General features: G+C 37.0%; 1 protein-coding gene across 1 annotated transcript; it reads right to left on the bottom strand.

The window, feature by feature from the left end:
* Window positions 1-1,573: 1,573 nt before the first annotated feature.
* LOC145678286 (transcription termination factor 5, mitochondrial-like) lies at window positions 1,574-12,084 on the bottom strand (the record flags this gene model as incomplete). The annotated part of the gene is made up of 2 exons (XM_081748310.1): window positions 11,926-12,084; window positions 1,574-1,910 (listed from the first exon to the last, which is right to left on the bottom strand). Coding segments are annotated over exons 1-2 (348 nt in total), but the record flags the coding sequence as incomplete, so codon positions are not given.
* Window positions 12,085-13,275: the final 1,191 nt, after the last annotated feature.

Here is a 13,275-nt window from a genome sequence, read left to right as displayed (position 1 = left end):
TAATGGTAATTGGTAGGAAACGAGAGTACTCTGAGAAAACTCATGCAAGTGAATGATGATGGAACAATTGATGTAATGGTAATTGGTAGGAAACGAGAGTACTCTGAGAAAACTCATGCAAGTGAATGATGATGGAACAATTGATGTAATGGTAATTGGTAGGAAACGAGAGTACTCTGAGAAAACTCATGCAAGTGAAAGATGATGGAACAATTGATGTAATGGTAATTGGTAGGAAACGAGAGTACTCTGAGAAAACTCATGCAAGTGAATGATGAAGGAACAATTGATGTAATGGTAATTGGTAGGAAACGAGAGTACTCTGAGAAAACTCATGCAAGTGAATGATGATGGAACAATTGATGTAATGGTAATTGGTAGGAAACGAGAGTACTCTGAGAAAACTCATGCAAGTGAATGATGATGGAACAATTGATGTAATGGTAATTGGTAGGAAACGAGAGTACTCTGAGAAAACTCATGCAAGTGAATGATGATGGAGCAATTGATGTAATGGTAATTGGTAGGAAACGAGAGTACTCTGAGAAAACTCATGCAAGTGAATGATGATGGAACAATTGATGTAATGGTAATTGGTAGGAAACGAGAGTACTCTGAGAAAACTCATGCAAGTGAATGATGATGGAACAATTGATGTAATGGTAATTGGTAGGAAACGAGAGTACTCTGAGAAAACTCATGCAAGTGAATGATGATGGAACAATTGATGTAATGGTAATTGGTAGGAAACGAGAGTACTCTGAGAAAACTCATGCAAGTGAATGATGATGGAACAATTGATGTAATGGTAATTGGTAGGAAACGAGAGTACTCTGAGAAAACTCATGCAAGTGAATGATGATGGAACAATTGATGTAATGGTAATTGGTAGGAAACGAGAGTACTCTGAGAAAACTCATGCAAGTGAATGATGATGGAGCAATTGATGTAATGGTAATTGGTAGGAAACGAGAGTACTCTGAGAAAACTCATGCAAGTGAATGATGATGGAACAATTGATGTAATGGTAATTGGTAGGAAACGAGAGTACTCTGAGAAAACTCATGCAAGTGAATGATGATGGAACAATTGATGTAATGGCAATTGGTAGGAAACGAGAGTACTCTGAGAAAACTCATGCAAGTGAATGATGATGGAACAATTGATGTAATGGTAATTGGTAGGAAACGAGAGTACTCTGAGAAAACTCATGCAAGTGAATGATGATGGAACAATTGATGTAATGGTAATTGGTAGGAAAGAGAATGATGGAAAATTGTAGAATTGTAGGAAACGAGAGTACTCTGAGAAAACTCATGCAAGTGAATGATGATGGAACAATTGATGTAATGGTAATTGGTAGGAAACGAGAGTACTCTGAGATAACTCATGGACACGATGTTGTCCACCAAAAACTTATTTGGACGACGATCAAACAAGGGACCCCACGCACCAGAAGTAAACGCTCTACCTCTGAGACACCGTGCCCCTCCTAGAGATGGTCGAGTCAAAAGTTTATGGCAATTTGTTCTTTTTGTTCTTTGTCAGTTCTTAAGATAAACAGGACACTTACTCTTTCTCTTGAAAATCCAAGCTCCTTCTCTAAAATAGACAAGCTTTCCTTCATTAAAGTAAAACTCTTATGTTTAAGCCTCTGATAGGTCTTGAACATCTGATCAATTTCCTCAGCAGTAGCATCCAGTCGCCATATGAGAAAATGCCGAAGCACAGTTTGTTGCGTATGCGCTATGGTCACTTCGTCAGGTTTAGGAATCTCTGCTTCTACTTTCTGTCTCACCTCATCTGGAGCCTCCAAACAATCTAACAAATTCTCAGTCACTTTGGTTCCTGAAGGAAGGACGCCGTGCGCTTTCAATAAACTAATCTTCATGTTGACAATCTTCAAGTAACTGAGGAAAATAAAACAATTTTAACATTATTCTTCCACAAACTTTTTGGCTACCTAAACCCCCTATTCTAAATATTCATAAACACATTAAAACTTGTGTATAGAGGCTGATCTGTTTCCACACGAACAAATTGAAGTTCTTGTCTGCCTAAGATATTCCACCCCGCCACCATGAATCACAGTCTACGTGAGAGTCACGGTATGGACCATTGCACGATATTGCAGCTCTATTGTGGCTTTACCAGGGGATACATTGTCCTACTCACGCACACAGGTTTTTCAGAGGCCATTTATCCTGCGAATACGAAGTGATGTAAGGTAACGTTTGGTGAGTCCAAAACCACGGTAACCCCAGGCTCGTATTTAGGTAAGTGCTATTCTGTGCTCGAGCACAGGGTGGCTCAATTTAGGGGGCGGCAAAATTTTGATTTTTTTAAAAAAATTCACAATAAAGTAATATTTAAAACTAGCAACCCGCAGAGTCCGGCGCAAGCGCAAGAAAATATGTTCATGTATTTCATTCGCTCAAATTATAGTAATTACTAATTAGCTAGCTTATCAAATTATTTTTAAAACGTCATCCTTTCCCACCCCCTCTCCAAGGGATGAGAATGAACTTGAACATCATGAAAACTGATACCGTTAAACTCAGCGACCTCGAAAACTACGAATTCAACACTAATATCTGTCGTTTTCGATTACTTTTAAAATCTCGCTACCTCTCTGGGGAGTGGAGTATGACCTTGAAGTGGAATCGTTTTAAAACTGTCACTATTCATCTCAGCAACCCCGAAAACTGTGTATTAAACTCTAATATAGGTCGTTTTCGGGGGAGGGGGTGTCAAATTTTATACGAGGGGCGTCAAATTATTTAGAGCACAGGGGCGCACAATATATAAGTACGGACCTGGGTAATCCATGTAACCAGCATTTGGACTCTTAACGGGAATATCCTTGAACGGAGTAACATCGGAACGGAATATCCGTTGCAGTTGCCATGCGTCGGTAGAAGACTAGCCACGTTTCGGCCATGTAACTTGAAGCTTTGTTCTAATGCAGTTCCATACAATAGGCATCGCTGCCATACAAAGTTGATATCAGGGTTGTATAAACAAGATATGGGACATGTTCTTGGTAACAATTACCGATGATTTTGATATTTTTCAGAGCGTCCCTCTGTAACAAGAGCCAATTACAACTATAAAACTTTCTTTCCATTAATGCACAAAGATACATTGATCTTTTTCATGAATATGTCTTCTCTTAAGTGATGTCTCGAACTTTTTCATAGTCATTTCGATAGATTTATGCTTCGTCCATTTTTCCAAAAAAATTCCGCAGTCACTAGCTAGATGGCAGTGCCTTGCACACATTTTGCAGCCTCAATCTATGATACATTGCACGATTCACTGTTAATTGAGTCACAGGTAATGGTTTGGACATAACACGCTATGGTAATGGATTGTTGCCTGGGCCGCATGTAATGGTTTGGACATAACACGCTATGGTAATGGATTGTCTGGGTCACAACATATTGTAGTAATAGATTGGTTCCTGGGCCATATGCAATCGTTTGGCCATAACACGCTGTACTAATGAATTGTTACCTGGACCACATGTAATCGTTTTATCATAATACGCTGTAGTAATGGATTTTTGCTTGGACCACATGTAGTTGTTTGGCCATAACACATTGTGGTAATAGATTGTAGATGGGTCATATGTAATCGTTTAGCCATAACACGCTGTGGTAATGGATTGTAGCCTAGGCCATATGTAATCATTTGACCACAACAAGCGTGGTAATGTATGGTTGTCTGGGCCGCCATATCCCGAGTCTTCTTTAATACAGAACTTAATGAGTTTCGTTGACGCACTTTTTGGATGAGATTTCGTTCGTGATGTGACTTGTGGAAGACGCTGCTACGCATAAGGGTTAATTGTAATAGTAACAGTGCCCCGACTTACCACAAACCCACTGTTTTGGCACTGTTCTACTATGAAGGAAATGCTAATGTTTGCATGGGAAAGAGCAATGTTGTACCCTTCCCAAAAGCAACTTTTTTTCGGCAGCATTTTGATCACTACAGCACCTTCATTCTGCTACACAACAGAGGAGATGTTACGCGCGTTCACACAATTTTATTGCTCTGTCAAACCGAGTTCTGCAAGTTGTTCGGTTAGAAATGGATTAGCCTCTATCGTACACTAACAACATCTACATTTAAACATGTACTTTGCTCTTACATTTATCCATTCTAGAATTACTTCTCGCCGTGTTTCAGGAACAGATGTTAAAGTGAAAACTTGTTCATAATTTTGTCTGAAGTAATTAATTCCACTTTCAATTTATATTTTCATTACACATTGATATGTTTCATCTTGACAGATTTCCTTTTTTTAATGAATCTGTTATATACTTCAAGAGAAAAGAAGCTTCTTAACCATGGCATTTCAAATGTACACTCATGTCCAAAATTATTGTCGCATGTCTATAAATATGTTGTTGTAGGAATATAATTTGATAACGAATTCGCCCGGTATTTCTAATAATGTTAGTATATGTATAATCGGCAAAGACATGTATATGGCAAATTTCATGTCAAAAGAGCAGTAAATAAGAACAATAAAACAAAAATAAAACTTTCTTGTTCATTTAGCAACATTTTGTTTTACTCATTCTAATTTTCGTATTTATAATTCTTTTCCTATGAAATTTACCACAAATATACATTTCCCGATTATGCATATAGTATCAGTATTAAAAGTACCCTGCAAAATCATTATCAAATTACATTCTTACAAGAAGACAGTTATAGATATGCGACAATCATTTTGAACATGACTCTATATGTTCCTATTTCTTTTTTTATTATTTGATTCCTATTCCTTAAAATGTATCTTGTTGTCAAATATATATATATATATATATATATATATATATATATATATATATATATATATATATATATATCCGGTGTTCTAAAACTGACACCCACAGATAACAGAGGGCTCTTCTATAAGTTAAAATAAAGCAGAAATGCTATATAATAGTATACCCACAGGAGTCTCCTTCAGCCGCTACGGGGAATAAAGTATTTCATTATATGGAAACGTCGTAGGTTTGATTTAGTTTAATATCCCACGCTTATGCTTGCTAGGCTGAAGGAGACGTGGACCTACTGATTATAGTGGAATCCGAACCACTTTAGTTGTTCAACTGTACCCCCACCGGGAAGAGAACCCGGGACCACGCAAACCGAAGTCAAGCGTGCTAGCCACTAGACCAAGCGGGGATTCTAGGAAACGTCGTATATTAAATTCGAACCGTTAGCACTGCTTTTCAGAGTCCATCAATGAGTTACATCTATTGTTACGCTAATAGGTGGAGTTAATGTCAACGTCTATCGACTTTAACTGAAATTTGGAAAGAATCGATCTAATTATTTGGTGGATTCGTAGACCTACTCTATGGTTCTTAATCTGTGACGCTGCCACATAGTATGATTCATGTCTCCAGATGAGGACCCGAAAGGAAGAAAGGTATATTTTTCGCTTTATTTTGTCTTGTAGAATAGTGCTCTATACTCTGTGAGCGCCAATTTTAGAACACCCGATATATATATATATATATATATATATATATAAATATATATACATGAGACACGTCCAGAAAGTAAGTTCCGTTTGGTAATAATAAAATTAAATTGTGTACAGATACAGAAAAATTATTTATTGCACAAAATTCTACAACTCTTAAACTACTTTTCCACATAACTGCCGAAATTTTGCAGGCATTTGTCATAGCGTGGCACAAGGTTTTGTATACCTTCTTCATAGAAGTTTGCCGCCTGTGTCTTCAACCAGTTGGAAACAGTTTCTTTCAGCTCGTCGTCATTGTTGAAGTGTTGACCGCCAAGGAAAGACTTGAGATGTAAGAACAGATGAAAGTCGCTAGGAGCGAGGTCAGGGCTGTACGGAGGATGGTCAAACGAATCACCGCTCTGATTTCACAAGCGGCGGGATTTTCAATCAACACCGACATTGTAAACAAGCACAACAAAGCGTACGTGACTGACAGCGATCTCCAAATGGTGCACGTTTCTTCTCCTTGATACAGAGCGTCTACCGCGCATGTGCGGAACTGCGATCGCAGCGCTGCAGCGGAGATAAATTGAAACGGAACTTACTTTCTGGACGTGCTATGTATATAGTGTTAATGAACAATACCTACAAATTGTAAGAGGTGATTCCTCACATCAAAATAAAAGTTCATATGGACTTACGGCGAAAAGTGCATAGTTTCAGAGCTAGGGCTGTCCAAAATCGCGAAGAAGCCAAATTTCAACAGGCCCTATTTCAAATTCCGAGAGACTATGGATGGTGATCCTTATCAGTGTAGAGGAAGTCACGCATACGCAATCCAAAAATGTATATTTCATTAATGTTCAATGGGTGCATAGATTATTCCCTGCAGGGTGAAATTTCCAGACATGCCATCAACCGAATTTTGAGATATGTAATGGATTGTCAGCAGCACGGTCTCTCGTACTCGGGAAAACGCATGGTGCGATGTTTTCTTTCACGCTTATAAGCAAAGAAAACGTAAAATATACCATGACGAAATACATAATATGTATTCATTACACGTTATTCCGAACACAAAGAAACATGGAGCTGCCTGTTCCTAACACTTCCACCTTCCCTCCGAAGCACTGGATGTTCATTGTTGTCAAGGTTTACCTCCTGCCTACTTTGGAGCCTTCTTGAAATCAGGATATATCTGAAAAGTCTATTGAAAACATATCTGAGAATTACACCCTGTAGGGAATACCCTTTACACCTATTGACAATTGATGAAATATGCACTTTTGGATTGTGTATGCGTGGCTTTCTATACGCTGATAAGAACCGCCATCCACAATTTCTGGAATTCGAAATAGGGTCTATTGAAATTTAGCTTTTTCGATATTTTGGGCAGCCCTAGCTCTGAAACCATGCACTTTTCACCATAGGTCCATATGAACTTTTTCTCTTATTTTGATGTGAGGAATCACCTCTTACAGTTTGTCGGTATAGTTCATTAACACCCTGTATATATATATATATATATCTATATATATATATATATATATATATATATATATATATATATATATATATATATATATATATATATATATATATATATATATATATATATAAAGACAGTAAACTTGGTACCTTACCAAGAAGATACACTTTAAGCTTGAGCAAAGAAACAATAATCAAATAAGAAATAGCAACATGTAGACTTGAAAAATCGCCGTTACCCGAGGATTAAGAATGTGTTTACTAGAAATATCGGAGATAATTCATAAGAAGTCTATGAAGATGATACATACAAGAGAAACAAACTATCTATTACCAGTTTCCCGATTATGGAAAAAAAAATCGCCCTCCACTGATTTTAATAAATCTTTATTAGAAGTTCACAATAACAATTAATGAATTTCATTTAAGAAAATCTGACTAAACTAAACTCAAGACTTCTACGAGGGTTGCACTGAAAGTTTCTGGAATCACGTACTAGGAACAATGTAATCTGTTAGATATTATTTTAGTTATAAACTGTCATCTTTGTTCACTCTAAATGCAAAACCGTACGTAACTGGGAATCTTTGTTGCTGCAGGGCACCAGTTTGAAGTAAGGTGGTCGTGATAAAAAAAATAGACCTGAGAGAGTACTTCAATGCCATGATTTATTACGATTTTTGCTAAAGTTAATACAGCAAGAGTGTGTTCGTCGGATGACTGCTACTTTTCCTAATGAAGCTCCATCCCAGACAATTTACAGGTGGTTTCAGGAATTCAGATGTGATCGAGTCAGTCTGAGTAATGAGGATTGTGTAGGTGGTTCATTGACAGCCATTATGCCCAAAACATTGAAGCTGTTCGTGAATTAACTCTGATCGACATGTGACTTATCGCGAAATTCAGGGGGCCTTAGGCATTGGCATGAGCCAAATATAAACAATACTTCATGATCATTTAGGTGTGAAAAAACTTTGTGCTCTTTGGATTCCACACAATTTAACACAAGCACAAAAAGACACCCTGTGAAGTGCAAAGCTATGACGACGCGGTTCAAGTCTTGATCATCTAATTTGGTGTTTAACATTGTAACAGGTGATGAAACGTGGATTTATGCATACGAACAGGAAATAAAGCGCCAATCTGCATGGGTGTTCCGCGATGAACCTAAACCAACCATAGTTGTCCGTGCACGCAGTGTTTCAAAACAAATGACTTCATCATTCTTTGGTAAATCAGGTTATATTGCAACTGTTTTACTGGAGAATCGTAGAACAATGCAGAAAGGTACACAACTATATGTCTACCAGAAGTACTGAATCTGAGCAGACAGTCCAACCCCAACCGCAGAATCATTCTGCATCACGACAATGCCAGCTCACACATAGTAGCTGCCACTAGTGATTTTCTGTACCAGGAAAATGTTGAAGTCATAACACATCCAACTTATTTCCCTGATTCAGCCCTCAGAGATTTATTTTTGTTCCCAACAACCAAGAACATGTTGCATGGGAAGTGCTTTTGCAGTCCAGAAGAAGCCATCGAGGCATACAAACTTCATGTTTCACAGGTACCAACTTCGGAGTAGCATAACTGTTTCAAAATGTGGTTTTATCGCATGAAACAATGCATTGCTGCACAGGGGGAGAGTACTTTGAAAAGCAATAAACAATTGCTGTACTTTGATGTTCTTGCGGTCTATCATTTTCCGGAACTTTTAGTGCAACCCTCGTATGCACCATAACTAGGGAACCAAAGGTCTGCACAGGAATATAAAGACAGGTATATTACATGCATACTAAGCAAGTGTCGGGATCTATCTGCATACAAAGTTCAGCCAAGAAAAAGTGAATCCTTACTTACGATATGTAGTCTTCTGTAATTCATCATTATTATTAACTAATTAACTAACTGTATGACCTATGGAACCCGGGGATTCAATGTCGCATTCACAAAAGTTCTCCATTCACTTCAATCCCTAGCAACTAGATCCAATTTCAACTTTGGATTTCTATTTCTACGAGATCCATCTTAATATTGTTCTCCCATGTACGCTTAGGTCTTCCTAATGGTCTTCTTCCGATTAGGTTTCCAGTTAAAATTTTGAAAGCGTTTCTGCTTTCTTCCATTCTGGCTACATGACCTGTCCATCTGAGCCTCCTAGTCCTAATGGCTCTAACAATGTTAAGTAAGCAGCATATATTACGCAATTTATCGTTATGAAGTTTTCGCCATTCCCCCATTTCTGTTCATCTTGTTATAGAATATTCGCTTCAGAATTTCTTTCTCAAATACTTTCAGTTTTCGCTTTTCTCTCAAACCACCACGTTCCGCAACCGTAAAGCACATCAGACGTTGTTTTATATATTTTAAGCTTCAAATTCTTCGGCATTATTAGCGAAGACAAAAGATTTTGATTTTGGATTAAATAACACGAATTCCCTGCTTTCAGTTGACATTTAATTTCTTCGTAGATATGATTTTGGGTTGTTAATGTTAATCCTAGATATTTGAAAGTATCCATTTTGTCGAAACTATAGGGTGTTTCAAAACGAATTTCAGAGTTTTAAGGCTTTGCAGTATTTATTACATTTAACGTACAATTATATAAATAATACAACAAATAAAAGAACAAGTCAAACAGTTTTTGCTACAAGTGTTCAATGTGAGCACTAATCGTCACACGGCACACACTGAGTCGATAGGCGAGAAAGGCCCATAAACTTTCCACCGGGATATGGCACAAAACGCATTCAATTTAGGGGAGTCTCGTTGCAACAGTACCATTTCGTGGGGATTTGCTGACCACCAGATGAGAACACTGTGTTCACATCGTCACTTAGATGAAATGTCGATTTATTACTGAAGACGACACAATCCCGAAAATCTTCATCGTCATGCACAACATTTCACATGCAAAATTGGCAAGCAAACCGTAGGCTTCAGAACTTGTAGCAACTCTAAACGATAAGGATGTACTTGTAAGAGTCTCCTTAAAAATGTTCACACAGACGGTTGCATTATAACTACAGATTCCGTCTTGCAAAATGTAAAACACAAAAAGCTTTCTGCTCACTAGTTGCCATCTTTGTTACTGGCGCTTTTTAACGGCAGACAGAAGAAACAGTGCATGCGCATGCGTGCATACAAAACTTTGAGTTGCTTTTTCATTTAAAGTATTATTTATAATTGTAAGTTAATTATAATAAATACTAGAAAGTCTTAAATCCTGATATTAATTTTGAAACTCCCTGTATTATTTGATATTGTAATGTATCCGTAATTTGAAATATTAAGATCACGGCCGACTTGCATGTATTTAGTTTATTATTATTATTATTATTATTATTGAGAAAAATTAAAATGAGGGAGAAAATGTGTTTCCTATAATCTTTAAATAACGTTTTCACTTTCTTACATTTTTAACTACACCAAAGTTACATGAAACGTGGACCCCCGATGGCAGAACTTTCTTTGTCTTTCTGCGATGAGCTTTTGTAAGTGAAAAATTTTCTGCAAGATTTCTGCAGAAGAAACACTTGCGATTCTTAAAAATACGCTTTACGCGATGTAAAGAAAACAGTTCAAACCATACTTATGCGAGTCGTCCGTGCATTTTAGACATCTACATATAGCAGGTATGTTATTTTTCTGTTGGCTATATATATATATATTCCCTCTGGCAATTTTCTGCGATCACATTCGCAGATCGCGGCATGTTCTGCTATGGGGCGTGGACCTACAGCGTATGGAATCCAAAACCACATAAGCCCTCACCAGAGCACTTCACAGGTTTCATCTATTCTGTAACTTTCCTTTTCTTTTCTCTCAGCTTATTTCTTTCCCTCATTATAGTATACAAGGTGGCCCATATTATGTATATGATGTCTGACTGACTGTAGTATTTGTAATTCTGAACAAAAAGTTTCGATATGGCAACACTGTGTAGCCTGAGAGTGGGGACTTAGAACGCTCAGTGGACTTAGAACCGTTAGTGTATGCCAGACAAGATGTTGGGACTGCACTAAACATTCCCGAACCGCTGGATCGGTCGACGTGGGTCTATGGACTGGCCAGCTCGATCTCCCGATTTACCACCACCTGACTTTTTCTTATGAGGTGTTTTAAAGGACAAACTGTATCAACATCACATGCGCAATTTGGTCGAATTACAGGAAGCTATCACAGAAGAGTTCCACAAGATACCAGTACGGGTCTCTCAAACTGCTTATGACACGTTGCTCTTCGTCTCCAGGCATGTTTCGATTTAGATGGTGCATTGCTGGACCATGGCATGGAGGACAGAGATTAAAATTATTGTAAGGAAAGGTATGAGAGTAATGTCTTAATGTCCAATTTTATCTTCAAGTTATGTTGCTAGTTTCTTTACTGCAGTCTTTGAAGCATTATGTACACTCATGTCCAAAATTATTGTCGCATGTCTATAAATATGTTGTTCTAGGAATATAATTTGATAACGACTTCTCCCGGTATTTCTTATAATGTTAGTATGTGTATAATCGGCAAAGACATGTATGTGGCAAATTTCATGTCAAAAGAGCAGTAAATAAGAACAATAAAACGAAAATAAAACTTTCTTGTCCATTCAGCAACATTTTATTTTACTCATTCTAATTTTCCTATTTATAATTCTTTTGCTATGAAATTTACAACAAATATACATTTCCCGATTATACACATAGCATCAGTATTAAAAGTACCCTGGAAAATAATTATCAAATTATATTCTTACAAGAAGACGGTTATATATATGCGATAATCATTTTGGACATGAGTATACATAATTATAGGCCACAGTACATATAATTGTTTTCACATTTTCTAATATACAATATCTACTCCTTCCCGCTTCGGGAATCCTTTGTTCTACCCTACATTATATAACAATTTCATCTCTACTCCTGTTTATTCTAAATACTTACTTCGTCAACATTTGAGCGGTTACATCAGAAATCCCGCATTCTTTAAGGCAGAGCGTGTGTTGTTCAATAGTCGCTGGCAATATAACCAAACATTGTGGACTCTTTCTTAAACACTCCTTGGAGATTCCGACTTTCTGTAATAGATTAAGTCTTACTTTTATTGTTGTTACATGAGTATTCAAAATTAGGACACATTATAAATATTTAGTAATTTTAACTAAATAAAATTATAATATTTTGTCGGTATGTGAGACGCTAACGGTACAAAATTACACTCATCATCGCTTATTTTAATGCATAAAAAGGGAAATGGAAAATCAGTTCGGTATTGTCGACCGTCCGTTAATGGATAAAAAGGGGAATGGAAAATCCTTTCGATATTGTCGATTGTCTGTTAACGGATAAAGAGGAACAGAAAATCGGTTCAATATTGCCGATTATCCGTTAATGGATAAAAAGTGGATTGAAAAATCCATTCGCTATTGTCGATTGTTCATTAATGGATAAAAATGAGAATGGAAAATAGTTTCGATACTGGCGATTATCCATTAACAGACAAAAAAGATAATGAAAGATCGGTTCGATGTTGCCGATTATCCATTAATGAATAAAAAGGGGAATGAAAATTTGGTTCGATATTGCCGATTGTCTGTTAATAAATATAAAGCGGAATGGAAAAATTGGTTCGATATTGTCGATTATCCATTAATGGATGAAAAGGGGAATGGAAAATCAGTTCGATATCGCCGATTATCCGATTTCCGATGGCTAATACCCATAATAACATTACAAAAGAAAGAGGAATAACGCAGTGATGTACTTTTAAGCAAGTACATTATCCAATTTGGCAGTGTAGAATATCTGTACACTGTAAAAATACATTATAATATAGTAAATTCGACATTTTAGTTAAAGTAATTTCAATATTTTTATTTTACAATCAATACGTTCAAGCTGAATCGGTTCCTTTAAAGTATCTGTTGCTTCCGATATGAGTTAACGCGAAACCTATAAGACCGAGAGAGGTGTTTTTTAAAAACTTCAAAACTTCTTTCTTTGGAGTATTTCAGCTCCAAATCTACACATTAAACTTGGACCCAAGGGTGCACCTATGCGTTGGAGGGGGGCATCGGATCCGGACTTCCCCTCTTCCAAAAAATAAAACTTCGTAACTTGTCATACATTTGTACACTTTCTTAAATCAACTATACTTATTCAGCAGAGTAATGAATGATTTAGGATTTAAGAATTAGATTTCTGGGCTTACGGCATCTATAGCCATTTAGCCCGTCACGTACGAGGGATGATCGCATTATCCGAGAAAAGGGAAGGAAGGAAGCGGCCTGGGAC

The sequence above is a fragment of the Thermobia domestica genome, unplaced genomic scaffold, assembly GCF_964235325.1.
Source record: "Thermobia domestica unplaced genomic scaffold, izTheDome1.hap1.1 HAP1_SCAFFOLD_2315, whole genome shotgun sequence".
Taxonomy (NCBI): Eukaryota; Metazoa; Arthropoda; class Insecta; order Zygentoma; family Lepismatidae; genus Thermobia; species Thermobia domestica.
The sequence above is the reverse complement of the archived record's forward strand: the minus strand, read 5'-3'. Positions and strand labels throughout refer to the sequence as shown.